Below are 24,907 nucleotides of genomic sequence, written 5' to 3'. Positions count from 1 at the left end.
TTTCTGCCCAGGACCGCCCTTCAAACGGCTGTGCGCGAGCGTCCCGCGAGCAGCCATTGGCCGCGGAGTGCACGAGCTCGGCGCTGATTGGCGCACGTCCCAAGAAGGCTCCGGTTTGAGTTGTGCTTTTGTTATTAAAAACTTACGCGGAGACGTTATTCATAAAGTCGATACGTCATAAGCCGAGTCCGACCTCCGCCATCTCCAAACACAGCAGCAGTCTAATCAGAACGAGCTGTAAGAAATAACGTTAACTCGCTTTAGAATGTGAAGGATTCTTGTCACCCTTCTTTTAAGTTTAGCAAAACTCATGATTCTACTAAATTATTGTTTTGTTTTGTTGTTTTGTTTTGTTGTTTTTTTTTTACTGAAATGACCGCATTCGTCAACACAACTAGAACAAACACTTCATTCTGGTAGTCAAGTCCTTGCTAGGACACGTGATAAACACTAGGCTTGTTTAAAACTGCTAAATAATCGTTTTTAATTATAATACTTAGTACATGTAAATGTTATGTACATGGTTTGCTCTGAAAGGTTCCACATAAGAGTTTTATTATAGTAATGCAATGGTCTATTATTGTTGAATGTTGTATATGTTTGTTTTATTCATTGTTTAGTTCCAGTTGTCGCCATGCAAAAGATGTGCATTTTGGCCCATTAACTCTTTCCACAAAACACTTAACAAGTAGGTGTTGGTTGTTAGCTTAGCTTTTGTCATATGATGAATTTGAAGCGATGTGCCTCAAGTCTTTCAGGCTTGAGGGCTATTTTCCTACTTTTGTCCACTTACAAAAGACTCAAACCATTCCAGCCACGCTCAGAGACACTTTTTCTCTGCCCGCTGTGTTGAGTCAGAGAATGTCTTTGTTCCAGCACAGCCCTGTGTTTATCTCCAACCTGCCTGGACCTGAACTATTTTCCTGCTAAAAAGCGTAGGCAATGATTGATGTTGACAACAGTGTCACCTTGTCACCGGGGACTCCCTGCAATTTGGCAACTACTGAATTATGTTGTTATTTTTCCCTTAGAAAACAGACTGACTCATACGCCTTGTGGGTTTATCAAGTGCACAGTGTTTTTGTGTCATGAGGGGAGGTTGAGCTAGGGGAGAACAATCCATAATCCCTCTCCCGACAAACTTGACAGTCAATTGCACCAGTTGTGCTTGTTAACCCGTTCATTTGAATGTATTGATTGTAGAGTTGGTGGCAAAAGTAGATCAGATGTTCACATTATCAACAACAGTGGTGCACACTAGACATTTAGACCAAGACCAGTTTGCTTTTGGTAAACAAATGTTTTGAATGTGCTATGTCTATGTGAAATGTGGTCTTGGATTGCATTGAAAGACAGAAAAGGGCAGAAAGAGGACAGACGAGCCACACGCATGCATCGTCCAGTCCTACTCGGCGCTCTCGCTCAACTGGCAGGGGTCAGACAAATGAGCATTCACTCCTGCTCTCCTCATCTCCCTTTATCATGTTGTCACGCACATGCACTGCACTGCGCGCACTGCACCGCCGCTGCACGAATTGGACAAACACACGCACTTTATGAGCCATGCCAGTGGTTGCAGCGCATGCCAAAAGGCTCGTCCCTACAAATGTTCACTGCAGATATTTGACATGTACTGAACTGCAGTTGCACGGGCCAGTCACTCCTCGTAACACACACTCAGAGCTGCAGTCTACCCTCATTATCTCTTATTTGCTCCCTGTTCCTTCAAGTCTTCTCCCTCAGTGGCGTCAGTGTGCATGTGACAAAAGATTTGAGGGCTCATTCAATTCATGCAGCCTTTTTCTGGGGTTTTGGAACGGGGAGAGGCACAAAAAGGGAATTTAAACCCTTCAAATCTTGGAGGTGTTAAATGAGATTTGAATCCGAGTGTGAGGAAGCCGGAGTGGGGGTGGATTGGGATTAAACCAAAACTAAAAATTTTTTGCTTTTACTATGACATGACAAATCTAGGCATTTTTCTTTTACAAGCAATGTTATTTTTAGCTCCAGGGATAAGTGTTTAATTTCCATGGCATGTCCTCAATGAATCAAAGGTGTGAACTATGACCACTTAATACACTCAAGGTCTTAAAGCATACTTGAAAGATTCTATTGTTTCATTAACCTGAACTGCATGCTTCAGACTAAGTGCTGCTGACACATTTTAATAAAGTGCTTTAGCGATGAAAATGAGTGCAGATTCACGTTTCACATTTAAACACACTCGCAATAATATTCCTCACTGCCTGAGCCTCTTATTTGTAGATTTGTATCAATACAGAGTGTTTCACTGACTTACTCTATTTGCAGACTTTTTGGACATTCAGCAGGAGAAATACTGAGATTTCTCTATATCTGAATATAGGGCAAGGACTGCAGTCAGTCATTCCAAGTAGTCACGAAAAGATCAACAGACCCAAACAGACTGATGAAAAAAATATGAACACAACCTAATGCAGCTTTCAATGCTTGCATCACTCAATGAAAGTATTTCTATAATGACCCTTATCTATATGTAGATTTGATTTTTGAAAACTGTCCCATTTACTGCACCTAGTTGGCGTCCTATTTGAAAGCTGACCATGTGGCATACAATGACCACTAGTGGCACGTTCTGGTAATGTGGGTTTTAATCCTGTTGCATGTCAAAACAAACCCAAGCAAATGAAAAATAATGCTGGATCACAAGCTTAACCCCGGATTCCTCCTAAAAAGCCAAACTAATTCCTGACCTCTGTTTCTGCACACAGATGTGTTTAGCCGCGCAGTAATGACGTTACGAAAAGCAGGTGCACCCAGACAATGACACTGAAAAGGGCACTTTTGTAGTGTGAATAAAGTATTAATAAATACGAAGAAATTTAAAAGAGGAATTACACACAAAGTACATTGAATTGATTAAATAGAATTAATTATTATAAATGTTTATTCCATAACGTCTCCATATTTTGTCTTTGCAGATCTTTCTGATTCCTCTGGCTTGGACACTGAAACAAAAAAGCAAGACATGGGGAGACACATCAGCTTTTGGCAGAAACATGCAAGCCTGCAGCCACACATCATACTCACCCTGTGGTGGTGATCTGTCAGGGACTTTGCCCGTTTCTAGGAACATCCACAGGTCTGTACATTTCTGTGTTTCCCAGCGAGTCACCGCATAACTTCCCACTGATGATGCCACTGAGAGCAAAGAGACGGACATAGTCAGAAAAGAAAATTGTGGTCTCACACGTTGGTCTTTGAACACCATCATCAATTTCCCCCACCTATCGAAACAAGGAGGTTCCACTGAAGAGGGTAAGGAAGCCTCTTCTGGAGAACTTTCTGAGCGCCAAACAAACTGATGGCACCTGTAAGGGCAGCACACAGCAAATTTAGTGAGGAACCATAAACTATAAATCATTTTCGATTCATGAAAATCTTCAATCGACAGTCGTTGCATTATTATCTCAACTGGTATAAAGTGCTATTTCTATAGTTTGTGCTTACCTGAATTTACCTGCAGTGGCAGGGATTTTATTAGGATGCATGACACATTATTACTCACCAAGTATGAATGTCCCGGTTCCTTTCATGAAGGCGTGAGACTGACAAGCAGCATAGCTCTGCAAACCCTGAGAGTGACAACGAGGGGAAATGCTTACATTAGACATAGAGGTTACGATTATTAAAAGGGATTTAAATGGCGACATAAAAAATAGTAATAAACATGCAATGGAATTCAAAATAATAGACCACAACATTTGTCCCAAACGCATGTTTAATAGATGACTTGTGTCAACAGCCGGTAGAAATGATGAATAAGGCTGAACAAACCAACCGGATGTTTCGCTGCCACTGCATCGTCCACTTTGCTGAGGCCGATATTCACCATTCTTAAGGTTTAGGTTACTGGAGGTTTATTAAAGCCTTCCTCACATTCGCTCACGCTTGGAGCATACACATGACAACATACACATACATAACTGGCTGCTGCTGTTACAACACTTCCGTGTTGCGAACAAGGACGCACAGAAAACAGAGCGGAGCTTGGGACAAAACACTGGCGACATGCAGTGGAGAGGAGGTAGTATTACAGATTCTATTGTGGAATTCTTCCAAGACTATATGAATGTCACAAAATAAGGCAAATTTTAACGAAATAGAATCACCACACATATAAAGATATTGGCATAAGCTAAGACATAAAACCTGAAAATGATATTCATATGGAATGTTGATTTATTTATTGTTATTTTCAGAGTGAGATAAAGGAAATGTAGCAATCCAGAGAAAATGAGAACGGAACTGTAGATCGAAGTATGATGGGGCAGTAAACAACTTCTTAGATGTTAAATAGTTGTCATTGTCTGTGTGTAAATCACCTCAGGTCAGGAACAGCACACAGGCGTGCTCGACCCTTGTGGCCCAGCAGGGAAAAATTAGAAGAGGCGGACAGAGAGAATGCAACTCACTAAACATATAAAATTTAAACCGCTTAAAAATTGGACCCTTTCTGAAAAGTAACACAAAGTAAAGTAAAATATTGTTCTAGTTATAAAATATCAATTAAAATGTTAAAATCAATGGCAAGTATCTATTAAAACCTTTAGCCCTCCATTTAAAGTGGAGTGAAGTCATAAAAAGGGGGGTTGAACTCCAACCGTCTGCGCTGTATGTGCTGGTCAAACCTTCGACCCTCAACTTTAGGTCAACCTGCATCTCAAAAGGACTTCAGATACTCTCTAATAATTTTCTTACCCTTTTAACTTTATGATATTTGGATTTTATTTAGGGAATTGTTTTATTTTAACAGCATTTGCCTTGTTGTATCTTGTTTGGAGATACAAACTATAGTTAATGGATGGAAATCCCTCCCAAAATTGAATTGAGTTCTTCTAATTGGTCTTATTTTGAGTGCAACAACTCAGAGGCTCAAGTTTCCAGGGGACCCCAGCAGAGTGGCTGGACATCTGTTCCTTGTTACACAGGATACCAGAGAGAAAATGTCCACGAGGTACAGCTGATTTAGAGACAGACGTTGAATTACAAAAAGAGTGCACACTCCCACACATGTGGTAATGGAAGGTTGGATGAAATACATGAAAATAAATTTTGTACATGTGACATTTTCAAGAATTATCCCCCCCCCCCCTTTTTTTTCAGACTCAACCCGTGTTGTTGAAAATCAAGTATCTTAATGTGAAAGTCTCAGTTTTTTAAAGGAACAAAGGAAGGTTTAGTTTAATTTGAAAACATATACACCTCTTTAGCCATTTACATGTACTATGAAAAGAAGAACAAAACATATCTCCAATAAGATCCACTCACAGATTTCTCACTGATTTGAAAAACTCCACAGGCCAAGTCCAACAACTGAGATTCATTTTATTTATCATTTTACACTGGAAAAGCAACTGTCTGTTATCCCCAGCTGTACTTCCATTCACATATTGTAGCTCTTTAATTTCTAGATGATTAATGTTTTATATTCTTACAAAACAAGAGAGATCTCAGACACAGTCCGCACACTCCAAATCCAAAAATCACAACCGTCCCCTTCAGCCCGTCTGTGACAAACACGCTAACATTGGGGCCAAACCTTAGTGCAGTGTTGAAAACCGGTTCATATACACACATATACACACACGCACACACACACACACACATACGCGCACACACACGGCAAGTTAAACAATCAGAGTCCAACATACATCTGGTGAATTACATGCCAAGTGTCTGGACTCACCTCATCTAAGACACATGAGGACACAATAAGGGGGATGTGCATTGTGGGTAATAGGTGGAAGGCAGGTGACGGAGGATCCAGTCTGACACAAAAAGCATTTTTGCTCGTTGTGTCGTCTCAGCAAACGAAAAGCAGATAAACGGTGGGGTCGAGGTCAAAATCAAACCAGTGCGCGCAATAAATACTTATAGAAAGGTATGAAAAGACGGTGATTCAATTATGACCCTCCCGGGAGTCTCTCAAATGGAAGCCTTTGGTGACCGACAACATGTGTGGAACAATTTTATCTGGGAGGGCATCAAGGGAGGATTCATTCATTTACTCAGGACCAATATTTAAAAGGAAACATCAAGTAAAATGGTTGAAAACGTTCAGTTCCCTCTTCCCTGACAAAAAGGACGCAACGTTCAGGTCCAAAATCGTCCACTTTTTACCTTCAAATGTCACCAGGATCACCATTTTTCACAATCAAACGTTTTAAATAAATAGAGCTCCACTGATAATTTCATCCAAACAATAATAATAATAATTAAAAAAAAAAAAAAAACAACAACCGTAGAGCAAAGTTACAAGAAAAATAAAATGAGCACAACCCAAGCCACCCCACCCCCAACCAGAGCAGAACACAGGCACGCACGCACACGCACGCACACACAATCGCGCACACACACGCAGACCTTAATAGCCCAGCAGATACAAAAATACAATTGGAAAGATGTTGGAAAACCGTAGCCAACTGGAAGAACCTCAAGCGGTTCACGCAGGAGTCAGCGAAGACTTCAGTGGAGAGCACTGTCGACAATTTGATTACATATGTTCAGTAGAAACCCCTCAAATTGATAACTTACATTTTAAGAATTCAGACTCATTATTCCACGCTCGAGGTTGATTACAACATGTGGTTGGGGCCGTCTTAGTACCAGTAACAACACCAGGACTGGCTTAATTTAACAGTGACCAAATGTTTTCTACACGTCATCCTGTATCTTGTACAATGTACCTCTTCTCAAAGGCCTAATGTGGAAAATAAAATGTTTGCAGAGCGTTGAAATCATACAGCCTTGTCAGTCAGATTGCAATTCATCTTTCGTTAGCGAACGCTAACGTGACAACATGGTCGTGGGCACAATGTGCAATGCACTTTACCACTAGATGCTAGTAAACCTTACACACTGGGCCTTCAAATTTAAATAGCGCTAAATATAAACTGATCAAGAGGAAATATTTCATGTGGTCAAGGAAAATTAAAGGGGGAAAAAAATTATAAAGCCTTTATTTGACACCTACTTTACTCAGAGAACAGTGAAAAGATTTTAAATTCACCGAATAAAATTTGAATATGAAATTTAACATGACCCCAGGGAGAAAAAGAAGGACATGTTGACCGTGACCCACGCTGACTGTTTTCAGAGTCCTTCTGTCCTTTACTACGCACTGGCAGCCCAAAACAGACACAGACAACAGGCATACACACACACCCACAACTCAATACTGGTAGTGTGACTCAGTAAATTCTATCTGAAGTGTGTCGTGGTCATGTGATGGAGCGGTTGACGAAGGTGGGGGTGTTGGTGACCGTGGAGACAGCAGCCAGAGAGGTCAGAGAGGGAGCGATACAGTGAAAAGGTCCATGTCCCATCGTACCAGCTGCAACGGTGGGTACTGCAGGCTCTGGCTCACTCCCGCAAAGCATCTCTGAGACGTCCCCGGCCCCCAGCAGCTGAGTGGAGTTCGTCCGTCCGTACTGTGGTCCAACGAGATGCCTGTCCGGTTCTTCAATGAGACGACGACGACATTTTCTCCCTCACGTACGAAACCATAGCAGCAGGTAGAGCTCGAGGGTCTCTCCCTCGAGGGAAAACGAAACAAAACAATAATAATAAAATAAAAAAATAAAAACGACAACAAAAACGTTCCCATCATCCACATGGAGAAAGCAAGCTATGGAGATTTGAACAGTTCTGGGAAGTGGCGGATGTCTTTTTTGCGGCACACTCCTTCCCCCTCCTCCATCTTCGCCTTGATCCATCGAACGTCGCCAACATTGTCCTCCCGTCTTTTGAGTCTCATAGTCAGCCGCTGACGTGTTCTTCGTGCCCCGCTCCCATCCCGCGAGTCTAACCCTGTTGACCCTCCCCTCCCGTGTTCCTCCCCCTCCTGCCCTCGCCCGGGTGAGGGCAGATCATCGCTCGGGCTCCGACTCGAGGGCCAGCACTCGCTTGCGCTCGCGACACTGCTTCTTGTGGGCAGGCCAGTCCCGCTGCTGGCACTGGGAGCCGCAGTAGCGTGCCACCTGGCAGCGGCCGCAGATGTTGAACTCCCGGAGCTGACGGGACACGGAGCGAGAAACATTCAGTTATGAGCCAGAATAAATAAAGAAATGAAATACTGTATTTTCCAAGACTATAAGTCACACTTCCTTTTCTCCTAGTTTGGCTGATCATGCGGCCTTGTTCTGACTGCCAACTAAAATCAGATTTTCAGCCCATCCAGATTGAAACCGGATGGCTCTTTTGTAGTCTGAACAGTCACAAATCACATGAAATACGATGTTTGCAAAACGGATTGAAACCACCTTTGGGAAATAAGTTTCAAATCGCATTTGGACAGATGCGTCTCAGTCTGAACAGCTCGAAACACACCCATCGCTTTTGACTGTCCACTAAAAACCGTGTGGACAGTCAGCCCTATTAATCGGATTTGAAAAGGAATCTGATGTGAATCACATTCACCTGCAGTCTAAACGCAGCCTTATACTCAGGTGCGACTTGACACCGTGACACCAAGGATGAAGAATTCAATGGATTCAGTGATTTGGAATGAGATCGATATTGCTATTAAATGAGTGTGTGTTGTTGCGTTTATATAATAATAATAATAATAATAATAATAATAATAATAATAATAAGTTCTGTGTACAATTCACGCCATGTTTTGTTTGTGGCTGTTCAAACTGCGAGTCAGTGTGGACTGAGCCCCTGGCCAGCGCCACATTGGGACGCATCAAAAGACTAAATCCAACGGCTCGTATAGTTAATTTAAAGAATGGCCACATTAAATTTTGCCTTTCCAGATTAAATGTCTGTTCTTCGCCTTGGACTTGCGATGTACAGTCCAGTGAGACTTCTGTGTTTTTTTTCTTCTTCATGATGCATTTTTTGACTGATGCGACTTATAGTCCGAAAAATACGGTAATAGAAATCTTAGAGCGGACCAAATTTCAAACAAACAAGTGTACACATGAATGGATGAGAGGCTTTATAGTTTCCTCCTTCAGTTAAAATAAATGAAATACTCATTTTGCAATGCACTCTATTCACGTGCCAGTTAGACCACTTACCCTCCTCTCGATGAGTGAGCAGGGAGGATAATGACACTCATAGTAGGTGCAGGAGCACTCCTCCTCCTCCACCAGCTCCCCATTAGCGTTGTAGTAGCGTGTGCGACTAAGCTCCAGATACTGCTCCTCCACAGGGTCGGCCGGTACCTGCTGGATGGCCAGCCAGTACAGAGACTGCTCTCTGAGGAGAGGAAAAAACAACAACAGAAAGTCACATTAAGCGGAAAATGAAGGATTTCTTTCTTCTTCTTTTTTTAAACAAACAAAAAAACAACTACACCGCAGAAGAATCTTCCATCGTCTTTGTGTAGCAGCTGCTTTGATACCTCTGTTTGCTGGAGATTTCCTCCGGTTTGGGGCTCCAGCCGACTGGCACCAGTCGCAGGTTGTCTAGCCGGTTGTCCACTGTCACAGAGTTGATGTGGATGACTTGAAAACTGGGGGCAATGCCTCCTCTGTGCTTCTCCCTGCGACGACAAATTACAAATAAGCATTTAAAAAAAAAACGACAGCAACTTTTAGAGATAAATAACAGCATTTCTGTTACTTAACCGTTTATTTTCAGTCTTGTTGACTGAAACAGAGACTGGCCGCAAGACTACAAGCAAAGCAATTCAATTTAACAAGTGTAAAATATTTAAAACTTGACTTTTTCTTGTCATCCACCAATATTGTTTTGCCAGAGTTTCCCACATTAGCTGAAACATACATACGTACATCTGGATTCGAAGGTCTCATACATTCAGAACATCAGGGTTGTTTCTGATCAGTGGATTCCATCAAGGAAACGCTCACAACATAAACACACCAATTACTCACCAGAGCAGCTCGTGCAGTGGCCTTCCTGCCCAGCGGCCCTTGCCGATGTCAAAAGCGTAGGCAAAGATCTTGGCTCCGTTGCCATCGGCGTCAACCTCCATACGTGCCTGAAAAGAAACAAAGCGATGGGTTAACAGCAAGACAATAACATGACATTCATTGAAAGAGCAACAATCTGTAGTTTGATTACCTCAAAGGCATAATTCTCCACAAGTGGTATGTCCTGTTCATCAATCAGTGTGTATTTTGTCTAGAAAGAGAAAATGTAATTCACGTTAGCGGCTTGCCGACAAACAGAATCCACAACTTGTCAACTCTTCAAGGGTCAAAGGTCATAAAGGAACATTTGAACCAGGATCCCAATACCAATGTCTCCAAAAATAAACATTAGGAAAAGAAAAACACTGCACGAACTGTAAGAACTAAGTTTAAATCAACAAGATTCTCAAAGATGCAAAAAACCTGACACATAGTCACAAAACTGGAAATTTGTCAATATTGAAAACAAGAAATTAGGTAAACTAATAATTAATACACACACACACTTTTTTTTAATCTTTACAACTTTCTACACTGCAGATAGATACTGAAGATATCAAGGAAATGAACATGATATATGTATTTATTAACAAATAAAAACACATTAAATAACTAAATATGCCTTTTATAAAAGGTGGCTATTTTGAAATATTTAAAAATAAAACGTGTTTTTACACTTTTATTGTTTCCTACATTATTCTATGTGTGTTCATACTGCTATATCAATAGTCATGACGCTGAAAGAAAAGACATTAAATGTATAGGGTATGTCCAAACTTTTGACTGGTAGTGTACATACATAAACACACACATGCATACATAAATCAATATACATAATTTTTAATTTCTTTTCTTTAAAAATAGATACATTTGTAAATTCAACTCTGAGCAGACGTAAACAGGTTGAAAACTCCAAGTGAGCTGTCAAAACTCGCCTGCAATCTAAGAAATAATCTCGATTGCGGTTAAATGCAACTCGAATACTGACCGCAAAACACTGTACACTTTTCCCCTCGACGTAATCCGCGAGCAACATGTGCACACAAAGCTACCTGAGCGCTACGTCACGATGTAGGATTTCCGATTTCACGTGATGCCAAAAGTCGCCCCCACGTTCCAACGCTGTAGTGTACACACAACAACACGTTCGACACATGCAGTGTGACACTTTGATTTTCACTGACAGTCAGGCCGCTCCGAATAAATAAAAAAAAAAAACAGATACATATGACGTGTAACCGGGTGCATGCATGTCAGAGAGGCTGGCGATCGGGAAGAAGGAAATGAAGAGCGAGGGCTCGAACAAAACGGGATGCGACCCGGTTCTCCGGAGCGTGAGTGTCTTGTGAGGCGAGCCGGGGGCAATTTTTGACCATCAGACAGCGAGAGCGTAGCATCACATCCGAGCCGTGGAGTCACTAACAAAAACATGGCAATTTCTTGACCACAGATGTCGGTCCTTTGTCACGTTGCACAAAAGAATCAGTAGATGGGACAATGGCTTCCTCATTAGCACACACTTGGCCATATAATCCAAACACCGTAGCTAGCTTGACGCTGCTAGCCGACATACCGTTCGTTTAAAAAATAAATAAATACACAAAACCGCAAAGTGACGAGTGGTTTACTCCCCATCTGAACAAACGGGCAACTAACTCTCAAACAATGCCTTACTTTCACGACAGCGACGTCGTTTGTGCGCTTTGCTCGTGAAAAGACGGCAATGTGACGGGCGAGATGCTAGTTAGCCTTAGCTCCAGCCGCCAGATAGTGCGGTGGCGGTGGAGGAAGAGAGCCAGATTGACTCGTCGCGGCCGGCTTCTCTAATCCCTTCAAATGCGACTAAAATTGGCAACGGCTAACCAGCACCGCGTTGGAATAGGTGTGACGGCTGCCGAAGCGGTCGACCAAGCGCCAACACAACGTGCCAATGCCGTATATATGTTTTTTTATCGTCTTGGTTAGTCCCAGCGGGCCCTTTTTCCCTGGCTTGCACATGGCAGCGCTGGAATCCAGCTCACCTTCCCGGCCACACGGCCGAGCCGAACGATCCCGAGCTTGAAATCCGACATCAGGAAGACGGAGCGGCGGACAGGCCAGAAGCGAGGCGTTGAATATCCGACGCGGGTTGTGTTCTCGTGTGAGATTTCGCAGGGGCACCCCCTCAGCCCCGCTGCGATGCCAGTGTTCGGAGGCTGCTTCACGATTCGCCCTGACCACGGATACGTTCGGCGGCAGGCAGCCCAGCCTTGGCGACACACCGCTGCTGCTGGTGCAGGGAAGCCGAAAAAAAGAGCCTTGGCGGGGCGGGGCGCAACGGGCCACGAATACGGTCGTCCAATCAGCTCAGACGTCGTCGTCGGAGGCGACAGACGTTCCATCGCTCTGACCAATAGAAACGGGCCATTTTAACGACCGCTTGTTTGGATTATTACGTCACTGCCTTCTCGTGACCACTTCCAGCCATTTTCGCGCGAAATGCTGTGTGAAGGCTCGGGCATTATGATAAAGTTAAACAGTGGCCAAGTTCTGGGGTTTAAACTCTTTTTTTTTTTTCATGCGAAGAAGAAACATTTTGATATCAGTGCAGCTGGAATACAGTCGAAACACGTAGACGCACGCTGGGCTGTAAATTATAAAGTCACGTGGATTTTCAGGAGCCCCAACACAACAGTCAGGTGTCAGGCGTGAGATGGAAGCGTGTGAGCTCCCTCTGTAGTTAAGGCTCTATATTACAATCAGGGGGTATCGGAAGATGTAGAAAGATTTAGAAAGCTCAGATTCGGTCCATTTGGCCTACTTTTAGAATGAATAGCAAATATCTATTTCTTTTTTAAACAAACACAGAATCATTTTCATGAACTTGCGCAGCTTAATTAAAAATGACCCAGTCCCTGAAATTAAACGAGAATTGGCAATCGGTCTAAAGACACGCTACATGCATTTTATCAAACTTACGTCTTACTTGAGTCTCGACAAGTAAACCACTAACTTGTGACCTAAGGCATCGTTATAGTTGGGTATAACATCTTATAAAGTTAATTCTTTTTTTTTTTTTTTAATGTTGTCCTTTTGTTTTTATTTCTAAGTCGTAAACAGTGATTCAGTTTGACTGCTCTGTTCTTTGTATGATCTTTATATTCTTGATAAATCTTTGCTTCATGACCTCACGTACAAATAGTTACTCTCATTTGGAATATAAAACATATGAATAGACAAATAAATAATGCTATAAGTAAACACGCTTGGATGCTTCTTTTCTCTTTTCTCCTCTTTTTTTTATTGCATTTTCAAAACAGCTTCTCATGTTGGATACAATGACATCCCTGTACATCTGCTCTGCTTCTCAGTTCACCGATTTGAGAAGAAAAGCCTTTTGAACCAGCCAGGGGGCCTCTGTCAATCACTCCTATCCAGTTACTCTGAAAATGCATGCAGGGCTGAAGGGGGGAGGTGGTCTGCAGATCTTTGTACTGCTGTAAATTTCTTCTGTTTCTTTCCAAACACACATGCCCCCCCCCCCCCCCCCCCCGGAAAAACAGAAACACAATAAAACACTTTATACTCTATATAAAATGGGATGTCCATTATATGGATAAACTGAAGATATTTCAAAAACATATGAAGATGATGCTTTATACATAGGCAAAAGGAGGCTCTCATTAAAATTGATTTTTCGCTCCCCCCCCCTCCCCCCAAGTCCTCAACATGCATGTGCACGACAGTGGGATGCTTTTTGAAATAATTATAAGTCTGCAGTCTGACTTTCGTAATGTTGGGGGTTCTTCCCTGAGGACTGTGCGGGGGCTTTTCCAGACAGATGGGTGTTGCTCAGTTGCCAAACAGTGCTGTTGCTGAGGTGTGGCTGCATTTCTGATCCAAGGCCAAACCTTGTGAAACCGGGAATGGCAGGGACAATTACTTTTCTAATGATCCGAAGTAAATCACTCGTATGCAGAAGTTTTGGCAGAAATCATTTCAAGAGAACTGGAAACATGTTCGTGAACTGTTAATTCATGATACATTTCCATCATGATGATTCCATCATCATGTTAGGATACGCAAGAATTCTTCTGGATGAAATGTCTACATGTTGAGAGACCTCAAATCCATTAATGTTTAATAAGACATCATTGACATTAATAATCTAAAATACTATAATAAATGAAAGAATAATATCCCCCCCCACACACCCCCACTGCCTGCAGGTTACTATAATGTTGTTTATGTTGAGTTTCAAATGGCAACAAGTACAACTACATGATGTTAAAAACTAAGTACAGTCAGAACAGATACGGAGTCTTTTTGTTTATGGTGTGACATTATCAATGCACAAAGGGGCCCAATTAACAAGGCTTTGTCTCAAACTAGGAGGAGGCGGTCAGTCAACTGACGCCCAGATCAAACACCTGAGAAGAAACAGGGTAATAAGAGTCGAGCCTCTCTCTCTCTCTCTCTCTCTCTCTCTCTCTCTCTCTCTCTCTCTCTCTCTCTCTCTCTCTCTCTCTCTCTCTCTCTCTCCACTCGCCCGTGACCTCCGATGTCCGCCCTATACTTCCGTGTTCCGCACTCACCTGTTACACCTGTATTACTGCGCCGTCCGGTATTCAAGCGATTCGCCTCCCTGTTCTCCAGGTGCACCTGTTGCACTATCCTGCCATGACGGCGCAGCTCGTAAACTGCGCGCTGACAAGCCCGTCTTCACCCGCCGCCGCCGCCGTCGCTAAACTGGGCCAAATGGACCGCGAGTTGCCCATTTTCTCCGTAATGGAGCGGCACCAGGAGGTCGAGGGGGACTCCGCTGGGAAAGCCACCGACGCCGAGTCCGGGATCGACGCCGAGTCCGGGATCTCCGCCGGGGAGAGCGAGCTGTGCGTGGAGCACGAGACCGAGTTGGACTGGTTCTGCGGCACCGAGCAGAAACTCATCTGCTCCCACTGCGCCATCGTGGGCGACTGCCGCGGCCACAGCGTGACCCCGCTGGTTGAGAGAGCAACAGGAGTCCGGGTGAGTGCTGGGGATAGTTCACAATAAATCTATACGCCACATAAACAAGAAGCAGGTCTGTTAATCCCTTGCTTGGAAATGGTATCAGCAGACTTGTGGTGGCTACCTTTCACTTTGTGTAAGAGGTGCTGCCCTTTTGTTGATTTATTTACCCCTGTACAATAAATTTACTTATTATTATTATTATTATTATTATTATTATTATTATTATTATTATTATTATTATTATTTTTATTTTTATTATTATTATTTGAAATAATAAGGAATCCTTGTATATGATTTTTGTTTCGGGTTTCAACACGTCATTCTTGTTGAGAAATCTTGCCAAGAACATGTGTGAATTTTGTTTGCATAATTCATGTAATAGCCAGTCCTTAACTAATAATCTCTCACTTGGGCGAGTCACGTATTTACATGCATTTTTAGCCTACCCAGGATCTTTGGATAGGATTTTAAGACAGGATTTTCCTGTTGCGTTACCAGCTGATGTTTTTTTTGTTGGGTTTTTTTTTTTTCAAACCTTACAATGTGCTTACTCATAAACCACAGAACCGACTGGTGGATGTGTGTGAGAAAATACAGCTGCAGGCACAGAGGATTGAGAAGTTCATCGACCAGACGTTGTCAGTTAAAGAACAGAAGCTGCAGGTGAGATGTGACACCCAGCCCACAACTCTCCAAAAACACAACAACAGTCACACTTCCTACAATGACACCCAAATGTGTTTGCTAACCGGCTGCCAGGTTTTAGTCAGAAAGGTCCCGTGCATAGTACACTTTTCGGGTTTCGGTTCGTAGATCCCTGCAGTTTGCGTGAGCTCTGTTGCAGTAGTACTGCTTTAGGATATTAGGTTTGTGAAAACAAAACTGTTCTGCTCCTTGGTTGGTCATATGATCGTGTTAAAGAGGTGGTTAACAGCCTCCCCAACTTCTGAAACTGTGAATGGCAAAAGGACACCTCTCAATGCTAATAGCATAGTGTACATAACTGAAGAATGTGTCCTATGAATACGCAAAACGAAACAACATCTTCTGATGAAATGAAACTTTAAGTTGGTAATATTTAAAGGCAGCCATTGGTTCCGTCCATGCAACCAATTGTTTTTCTTATCATGTGTCTCAGTAGTCTATCTTTTACTTCTGCTTTCTCCATTTGTCAGAGTCAGCGTACTAAGACACATGGTTGGGAAATCAGCCCTGTGTGATGTCACAGAGGGCACGGATACCACCAGATTGTGACCCCACCACGCAAGAGTTCATTCTTCTGGCAGAGACACCATTTCGCAGCAATGTTGATGCCGTAATCTGCAAAACGTGGAAGGTACGAGGAGGAATCGGTTTTAGCAACTAGCTAATTTTGACTGGAGGCTGTAAACGGCAGGCTAAACCTGGTGGGATTTTGTTTTATAGTCAATAATGTACGTCTGCTCCACTGGAGACTGGGGTGAAAAAGAAATCTCTGAAAATGAAAAAAGAGTCCAATATGAGAGGAAACGGTGAAAACTTCACTTATCAGCTCTCCCCGTGTTGGCCTCTGTGCGGATTCACTCAGCGGAGCTCCACCAGGCAACCAACCAAAGGTTGCCTCGTTCAATGCGCACATATTTATTAACCCTCGTGAACGCGCTGGGCGTCTAAAGTGGCCAGGGGTGCAGTCACGCATGTGTGCTTTTGTAGATAACAAGCCATCCGTCACACTTTGAGCAAACATGGACCCAAGAGAGAGACTTTCACCGCGCCGGAGGAATAAAAATCACTGAATTTACTCCTCTTTGTTTACTGTTTCGCGTGACGCATGATCCTCCTCCTCGTCCTTTTTGCCTTCGCTCACAGACAGCGGCGAGCAGAGCCCGGGAGCAGGTGGTGGCCCAGGTCACGGCGGCGCGCGAAGCCCTGGAGGAGGAGGAGCAGCGTCTGCTGGAGGAGGTGCAGAGGGAGGAGGAGCGGGTGGAGGAGTGCCTCCTCACCCAGCGGGCCCACTGGAAGCAGGCACTGGCCAACCTGTCGCACACCCGCTCCAGCCTCGTGCACATGCTGACGCACGCTCCCGACACGCAGCTGGCGGTGAGGGGTGTTTTTTCGCATGGGGGTGGAGGTGGAGGGGTGGTGGTCGAACCTTTCAAAGAATAGAGGTAACGGTATCCTGCGTAATGGCCACAAATGACTAAGCAGCGAGTGTCTTCCTGTCTTTTCTTTCAGAACAGTGCACAAGAAATAGCTGACAGGTAAGAGGGAAAACACGCACGCACGGAAACAGTGTCACATGATATGCTTGGGAATATATTTTATCTTGCACAGGACGTACCAGGCAGATTACTGAGCTTCTTCTCTTGCTGTCAGGGTGGAGGAGTCGGAGGGGGTCGGCGAGCCCTGCGACACGGACCAGCTCCAGATGAAAGCCGACTGCGGCGAGAGCAAGCTGCTCAGAGGTCTGTGGGCCACTGCGCTGCTGCTGGGCCCCAACGGTTAGTATCACTGTCACTCAGTGTTGCCACTGCAGGTTTAATAACAACGGGGGGCGAGGCGACGAGAGCCGTGTGGAAAAGGATTCATTTGGGACTTTTTTTTTGGGAGAATCTTGGTAAAAAAATAATTTTACCACCAGGCCAAATTCTTGTTTTCTTTTCTATCATAAGGGCAGGAGGGGGGGGTGTCACTCTGGGTGCCACAAATAGAGCGTAAAACGGCGGCAGCCGAATTCTTTATTTCCGTTATTATCTGTCACCGTAGTGTTGGCTGAGTCTTGACTGGTCTTGATCAAAAATCCTGAGTCCGACCGAGACAAGACCGAGTGAAAATGCCTCAGAGTACAAGACGAGACAGAGACCCTTAAAAAGTGGTCTCTAGACCAAGACCACTCTGGAGTACTGCAACATTACTCTAAGGTCCAATCTGCTTTGGATTACGGGAAGGTCGGCAACTGCAGAAGACTCGGCTGAAGAGAGTCACTGAACTGAATCTGCCTTCTTCCCCGCAGCCTTCGGATCGCCCAATCTGATGTTTGACGAACGCACCGTGAGCCCCCTGCTGTCCCTGTCCGACGACTTCCGCACGCTGACCTTCCTCCATAAGAAACCCCGGCATGACCAGCAGTACGACCCGGCGCGCTTTGACTCTTGGCCCAACGCGCTGGGCTCCCTGCTCATGTCGTCCGGCACCCACAGCTGGGTGGTGGACGTCGGCCAGAGTGCCGCCTTCAAAGTCGGCGTCTGTTACGCCACCCTGGAGCGAAAGGGCAGCGGCAACGGGCCCCGTCTGGGCTACAACGGTCAGTCCTGGGTGCTGTCCCACTACGACGGGGACTACTCCTTCATTCACGGTGGGAAGAGCGTGCCTCTGCAGGTGGTGAAGAGACCCCAGAGGATCGGCCTGCTGCTGGACTGGCCAAGTCAGACGCTGATGTTCTATGAACCAGACTCCAGCGCTGTGCTGTACTCCGTCACGCATCTCTTCAGTGGGCCGCTGCTGGCGGCATGTGCAGTGACTGACCAGAGTGTCACCATACTGCACTGACAGAACGGGCACACTTCGAAAAAACATATTTGAAAAAAAGAAAAAAAGAAGTTGTGCACATATGAAAAAAAACAGAAGGGAACATTTTAAAAAAATATATATATTCATATGATCAACAGCTTAAAATCCCTTAGCTGTTCAATTAAAATGACATTTCTATTTATTTAAGGCCTGTTTGTTCAGTAACTGTTGATTTAGAAGTGTTTGTCATGATTCATTACATTTTCTTATTATTTGATCAGTTCTGGTTCATATGCCTGTCTTTTTTAAAAACTAGAATTAGAACCTGGTTGATCCAGGGCTGTTTTTTATTATTATAATAAAGTCACTTTTAATCATTTTGCATCTTATACATACATATATATCTATTTACGTTCAGAAATAGTTTTATTTTGGCACTCTTGGAGAGTTTTGTCATAGAACCTTTAGTTGGTGATATTGAGGCTTTTCGCGTGTGAAAAAAATACATCTGGCAAATAACTTTTCTTTTAACGGTCTGTGCCTTTTCATGTCCAAAATCATTATTTTTTTAAGAAATAGCCTCTAAAAGAAAGAAGTAGAGCTGAACTATGCCTGTGGGCTATGTGATGGCCCAAATTATTATAAATTATATTACTGGGTGAAAATCCAACCGCTAGATGGCAGCAGAGGCATTAAATTCTTTCAAGTCACTGTGGAGTCAACGTGAGTCACGCCAGATGACTTGTTACCAGAGTGTTGTGACGAATAAAGATTCGCCTCCAGGACCCTGGATAGTGGCAGGGTCTGAAAAATATCTAGGCTAATGTCTAGACAGAGATTCGGTTTGAAGCTCAGTGGAAGTGGTTCCTCTAAATGTGTTTCGAGTGTGTAGGATGGTTTCTGGTCAAATTGTCATCCCTGTTCAGATCTCCGTTTTTTTCATAAGGGGTTATATTGTTATATTCGAATTGAATTGAATTTATTTATTGTAATTGCAAAAGTTACAACGAAATTAAAATAGCTGCTTCAGGACACTAGAGCTAAAAAGATAAATGGTTTAAGTAACAACAACAAGTAAACAAATATTCTTACCGATTTAAATGTTCCGACAGCACCATTGGTAGCTGGCACGTGGCTGACTGACTGCCAGAGTGTCTTAAACCCTGATTTCTTCGTGACCTCACCGAGGGCTGATTTACGGAACTGTTTGGCGTCAGTAAATCGATGGTCTTATTTTTGTTTTAAACTAATTTTAAAGATTTCAACACATCAAACTGGGAGCCAAACCCAAGACCCCTCTTGCCATGTAAGTATCAGATCTAGCTGTGCTACGTGCAAATCACGTCCGATAACCACTGAAACAATACCAATACCAGACATGTCAGCTGAGAGGGAATCGTATAGCGAGAGACAACTTCCCTCTTCCTCCACCTCATGATGATCCCGCCCCTTTCTGAACTCTCGATCGTTACGTCACAAAACGGAAGCTGCTTTATTTTCTTCACAATCGTCTTTTCAACGAAGAAACCAAAGGGACTTTCTGACAGCATGTGGGTTGATCTCATGTGGTTGCTAAATATGATTGCACAGATAACCTTCTTTTGAGAATTGTTCCCCTAACTAAAGAGTGGTCAGAGTTGTGGAGGGCCAGCAGCAGTTGTATTTCTGCCTCCTTCCCACTTGATGTCAGTGTGTTTCCTGCTCGTTCCAAAACAAAACTTTGAGTCAAATATACACAAAAACACATGAGATCATCTCACCACTATTTGTGTTTAATAACCGTCTGATCCATTTTTCCACTGAAAAAATAAAAATTATACACACACCAGAACAAACCTGTTAAACCAGGCCAGATGAATCAGCTGATTTGAGGAGGAACAAGCCCTCGAACTTCCTCCTGTTCTAATTATGCACTTGTCAGAAAAACTCCAAAGTGTTGCACTTAAAATGTTTCTGGTTTGTCCACCATTGGAGGAAATTCCATCATGTGCTTTTCCCGTCCTTGGCGCCGCCAAGTATTACTGGAGGTGGCTCTATGTTCAGCTCGCGTCGGAGGTCATCCAGGCTCTGCGCCCATCGTCTCTCGTAGAAGATGCTGAGGACGCAGCGGGACTGCCGGCCGTTCCGCAGAGCCCAAGGACCCAGGGACGTGAACAGTGACTGTAAACGGCTGGAGGGAGGGGGGGGGGGGCAATGGAAGAGGGAACATTTCAGGATTGGAGCTTAGCTATTAGCTCCGCTTGATGAGAAACTATAAGTTCACCAGTCCTGCAATTAATTTGTATGTTTAAGTAATGATAAATCTTAACGAGAACCAGTGCTGTGCAGTGCTGGTGCTCTACCTCATGTTCAGACGCAGGGGGCCCAAGGCGGCGCCCAGGGCACACATGGGAAGACCGGTCTGAGCGGCTTCAAACCACTTCACTGCCACCTCCCCTGAAACCAGCAACAGCAGCAAGGGTGAGAGACAGAAACATGTGAACAATTTGAGAGAAATTCAGTTATGAGGGAAAAAAAGAAGTAGTTAGCGGCTGACTGTCAAAATAGGCTTCCGTTTTGACAGACTGCTTACAGAAGCAGCGATTCCCTGATTACTACAAAAGTCAAGGGTAGCAAATGTTCTCAGACGTACATTCATCGTCATTGTCATTGTGGTACTTGACGATTGAGTTTATGATACCAAAAACTAGTCCAGTTGACGTTGACTTGACTTTGAAGGCAAAGGGAGAAAGAAGCGACATGAATCAATATGACTGAGCAGTGGTTGGTTGGGACGGTTTATGAGCCATCAAATACATGGTTTACTTCAAAAAGATATTTCAATTAATGGCGGTTGAGGTCCCAATCACACATACTTTTTTATTTATTTCTTAATTTCACTGACCTAAAATTCTGTTGGCATGTAGACCAACATGTCAAGCAAGCATGAAAGAAAAAAAGAAAAGCATAAATGTCGACAGATTACGAGGGCTGCCGTGAACGCCATTTCCAGGCAGCCTGGAGCTCAGAAAACAGTCAATATTTGACACTGACTAACCCAGCATGTTGGTGGGCATCCCCAGCAGTGTGTGCAACAAATCGTGGACCTCTCTGTACCGCTGCATGACGTAGGCAAGCTCCTCGTCGTCAACAAACTTCACGTCGGCCCTCGAGTCAGGGGTCACATGCTGACCAACAAAGGGAAAGTAAAATGAGAGGGTGAGAATAGCTTGAGGCGGCGTTTACAGGAAAACAAGCTCTTGCTGAAGAACAGTTAAGATGTTTCCTGTACTCACATTGTCCTCCAGAAAACTGAGGTACTCTCTTCCAAACGAGCCTTCCGGCATTGACGCCATCTCGTCCAGGTCAAGTGTGGCCAGGCGGATTCTGGGCCTCTCTCTATCAATAACCAGCCATGGAAAACTAACGTTAGACCAAAGGAAACAAAAGGGGCAAAGTTGGGAAGGCACCTTACAGACTTACCTGAGGATAATGTGGCCTTCAGGATCATTTCTCATCCTGTTTCTGAGATTCACCAATGCTAGGTGTCCTGTTGTCTCCCCGAGCACAGCGACCATGTCTGTTTTGGGGGTTTGTAGATTGGTCACTTACAGACAGTAAGTTTAATCAGCACTTAATGACTGTCTTTCCTCAAACTAAATTGATTTTGACTTGAAATTCCGACCATTCATTTGATGGTAATATGCATCTACCAATTTTGGGGTTGCAATATAGAGTATCGCAAATTATTTGCAGAGGAATTTTAGACATCCAATAATCTTAAAGAAAAAATCTCAGCACTCCCAAAAGGAACAGGTGCGTCGGTGGGCGGCACCACCCAGGAGTGAAACACAATCAAGAAGAAGCTCCTGCACACTGTTCAGCTCTCTTACTCTTTACTACTCAACAGACCTACGTACATATGTGCCTGAAAATCAATTATTCATGATTGTAGAAGAAACTTAGATCAAAATATTGATTTTCAAGCCACTTTATCCATTTCAGGTATAAAACCCAAAGTCGGAATCCAAAAGAAGACGATCACTCTCACTCACTGCAGTGCACTTGCAAAAGGTTGTGAAATTGAAATTATTCAAACTGTACACAGACACCAGTCATTGTTATAGTGAAAGAGAGTTAGTCAAATTGCAATGGTCATAAAGCATGAAAGCAAAATTCGGTCAATGACTATTCGTGCTGACTGGTACATGACAAAGGACACCTTCACAAAAGTTCTTTCCTTTGCAATGAGAAGCAATAAACAAATTGTTGCGTTTTCCTGTAACTTGAGGAGAACGGCTCCAAGCAAATTGAAATGCCCCCCCCCTGACATTCTCCCATCACGTAACTAATATATTCATCAAGAATCGTTTTTGCCCAACTGTTTGTGGTTGGTGACGAAAGACCTGCAGGACAATCTGGTGAAGGTCCGAGCACTCTTGGAAGGTGCGCCACTTACCGTGTCTGTAGGGGTTTGAAAGTGCAGCGACACCTGAGCCAACTGCCAGCATGGCTTTTTGTATGGAAGTGGTGCGGATGTGTGCGGGATACAGGCCTCCATCGTTGCTTTTTGTCAACACAGCACCGCTGCTGTGCAGCTGACGGACGCACGCTGGAAAAGGTAGGGGCAGCAATTATTGTCATCTCATTGGGTTAAAATATAATGTGATTCGATACATGAGTCATAGAAAGACGAGAAATACACGTTTGGATTCATCAAAAACACAACTGTTTGTCATTTCAGTTAAAGCTACGAGCACATTTTTAAACACGAGAGTTAGTGTTTTTTTTTGCTCATTAGTTTGAAGCTAAACTTAAGGAGTGAACGTGCCCGCACGTGCTATTGTTTGTAGCATTGCCTTGCGATAGACAATACTGCCACTACGGCTAAGGAGGTCCAAACACTTCTATCCCGGCTAAATCTTCCACGGGGGGAATTGTTACGTGTACGACCGCGTATCCCTGTGGCTGACGTACTCGTGAAAAGGTCCAACGTTACCTGCGGAGAGCAAAACACGTAGCCGCAAAGTACCCCGACGGAAAGGGCATCCCAATGGTACCACCATTGCGAGTCCACTGCGCAGGCGCGCGCGCGCATTCAACCTACTGCTCCTACTGGCATTGAGGGGTACTACCCAACATTATTACGAACTATCGTCAAACCGTCAACGTTCTGCCTTGAGACGAACTACTTCCGCTGTATCCATAACTCCAACGAACAAATCGGTGCGAAGCGAACTTGAGCCAAAACAGTCAAAGGTTGGAATTCCCACCCCCGCCGACAAAGACGGACAGTTTTCTTTGATCACCATTAAGCAGCGACATCAAGACGCTGAAGGTCAGCTGGCGTTTCTGTTTAGCGAATTGGTTAGCTAAGCGAAACACATTATATTATTATTCTAGTAGCCCCGAACACAATTGATCCAGCGGCGCTGTGACGTTTTTGCTAGTTCAAATAGGGGGCGGAAATATTGACTGTAGCTTCCCTCTTCCGCTGACGTGTGTATATAGGAGTACCTAGGGAGTTTCTTAAAGTTAGTCTATGGTGAGAGCTCTCAGCAGGCAATTTTACTAACTCGGTGAGTACTTTTGTTTTACCAGTCTGAGTACGGGGTGGCAGCGGCTGCTCGGAGCCAGACGCCCGACGGCATCCAGGAAGTAGCCAGGCAATATGGTTTGAGGCAGTATACAGGATACTAGGGGACTTGGGGAAGCAACTGGACGGAACGACCAGACTGTTTGAACTGCCATCGGTGTTGTTGACATTGCAGGCTGGCCAGTGTGGACTGTCCATGCAAAATGTCGATTCTCCGAGCGATTGCGTTATTTTCCAGAGAGGGATTTCGACGAATGGATTTGTGCTGCGATCAGGGCAAAGTGTACGGAAGCCCATTTCCGCCAGTTAAAACAAACAAAAAAACAAAAAAACAAAAAAAAACAAAAACAAAAAAAAAACCAAAACCCTATGGTAAGACATAATTATGAGATAAGAAAGTCGAAATTATGAGGTTTTGAAATTTGTTGACAGCAACGGTGCATTAAGCTCTCTCACTGGATGAAGGCGTCTGCTACAAGCAAGATCTGTTGTAGAACTTCCCGTTGTTGTTGCCTCCGTCTGTTCGTTGTCGTGAGACTTGACCAAACCCGAGGAGCGTCTTGGGGAAGTCATTGCAACGGCATAAGCGATTATTATTAGTGTTTTTTCTTTTTTTAAGCATAGTTTTTGTGGGACCGACGGAACGGAATCATACACAGCGTCCAAACCATACTTCCTGCAAGAGTAAGAACAAAGAAAACGACAATGTTTGTTAAATTATAAGGTTGTTTTAGGCTCCATTTTTTACAACAGTAGTGCAACCGCAGTGCATGACATGCAACCATGAGAATCTCCGACGAAACGAGCTGTTCGGGCAGACGATGTTTCAACTTGTGCTTTGTTTTCTCTTGAAGTTGTTTTTTTTTGTTTGTTTGTTTGTTTGTTTGTTTTGTTTTTTGATGGCTCGTGGCCAGCATACTTGTGT

At 43.9% G+C, this 24,907-nt stretch overlaps 4 protein-coding genes across 6 annotated transcripts; 1 reads left to right on the top strand and 3 right to left on the bottom strand.

Moving 5' to 3' along the window:
* Positions 1-2,873: 2,873 nt before the first annotated feature.
* tmem141 (transmembrane protein 141) lies at positions 2,874-3,993 on the bottom strand. The gene is made up of 5 exons (XM_076043632.1): positions 3,821-3,993; positions 3,548-3,614; positions 3,267-3,350; positions 3,070-3,180; positions 2,874-2,987 (listed from the first exon to the last, which is right to left on the bottom strand). Exons 1-5 carry the CDS (start codon positions 3,872-3,874, stop codon positions 2,926-2,928), a joined length of 378 nt encoding a protein of 125 aa, XP_075899747.1. The 5' UTR covers positions 3,875-3,993; the 3' UTR covers positions 2,874-2,925.
* Positions 3,994-5,347: 1,354 nt separating this feature from the next.
* Positions 5,348-12,212, bottom strand: zmynd19 (zinc finger, MYND-type containing 19). The gene is made up of 6 exons (XM_076043631.1): positions 11,948-12,212; positions 10,078-10,137; positions 9,888-9,994; positions 9,395-9,535; positions 9,069-9,249; positions 5,348-8,054 (listed from the first exon to the last, which is right to left on the bottom strand). Exons 1-6 carry the CDS (start codon positions 11,996-11,998, stop codon positions 7,911-7,913), a joined length of 684 nt encoding a protein of 227 aa, XP_075899746.1. The 5' UTR covers positions 11,999-12,212; the 3' UTR covers positions 5,348-7,910.
* A 2,264-nt stretch (positions 12,213-14,476) lies between these two features.
* bspry (B-box and SPRY domain containing) lies at positions 14,477-18,784 on the top strand. The gene is made up of 6 exons (XM_076043731.1): positions 14,477-14,933; positions 15,483-15,581; positions 16,767-16,997; positions 17,133-17,158; positions 17,274-17,398; positions 17,911-18,784. Exons 1-6 carry the CDS (start codon positions 14,586-14,588, stop codon positions 18,444-18,446), a joined length of 1,365 nt encoding a protein of 454 aa, XP_075899846.1. The 5' UTR covers positions 14,477-14,585; the 3' UTR covers positions 18,447-18,784.
* Positions 18,785-20,158: 1,374 nt separating this feature from the next.
* On the bottom strand, positions 20,159-23,793 carry coq4 (coenzyme Q4 homolog (S. cerevisiae)). 3 transcript variants are annotated; one of them, XM_076043734.1, is made up of 7 exons: positions 23,770-23,793; positions 22,846-22,998; positions 21,870-21,966; positions 21,683-21,785; positions 21,445-21,574; positions 20,750-20,843; positions 20,159-20,577 (listed from the first exon to the last, which is right to left on the bottom strand). In XM_076043734.1, the coding sequence occupies exons 1-7, from the start codon at positions 23,771-23,773 to the stop codon at positions 20,391-20,393; spliced, it is 768 nt and encodes a 255-aa protein (XP_075899849.1). In that variant the 5' UTR covers positions 23,774-23,793; the 3' UTR covers positions 20,159-20,390. The 3 variants fall into 3 exon arrangements, with proteins under 3 accessions (XP_075899849.1, XP_075899847.1, XP_075899848.1); XM_076043732.1 differs by lacking the exon at positions 23,770-23,793 and adding an exon at positions 23,386-23,501; XM_076043733.1 differs by lacking the exon at positions 23,770-23,793 and adding an exon at positions 23,224-23,363.
* Positions 23,794-24,907: the final 1,114 nt, after the last annotated feature.

This window comes from Nelusetta ayraudi, unplaced genomic scaffold (assembly GCF_046127955.1).
Source record: "Nelusetta ayraudi isolate G7.1 ecotype Tasmania unplaced genomic scaffold, CSIRO-AGI_Nayr_v1 ptg000076l, whole genome shotgun sequence".
Lineage (NCBI taxonomy): Eukaryota > Metazoa > Chordata > Actinopteri > Tetraodontiformes > Monacanthidae > Nelusetta > Nelusetta ayraudi.
Note: the sequence above shows the minus strand (reverse complement) of the source record. Positions and strands in the feature narration are given on the sequence as shown.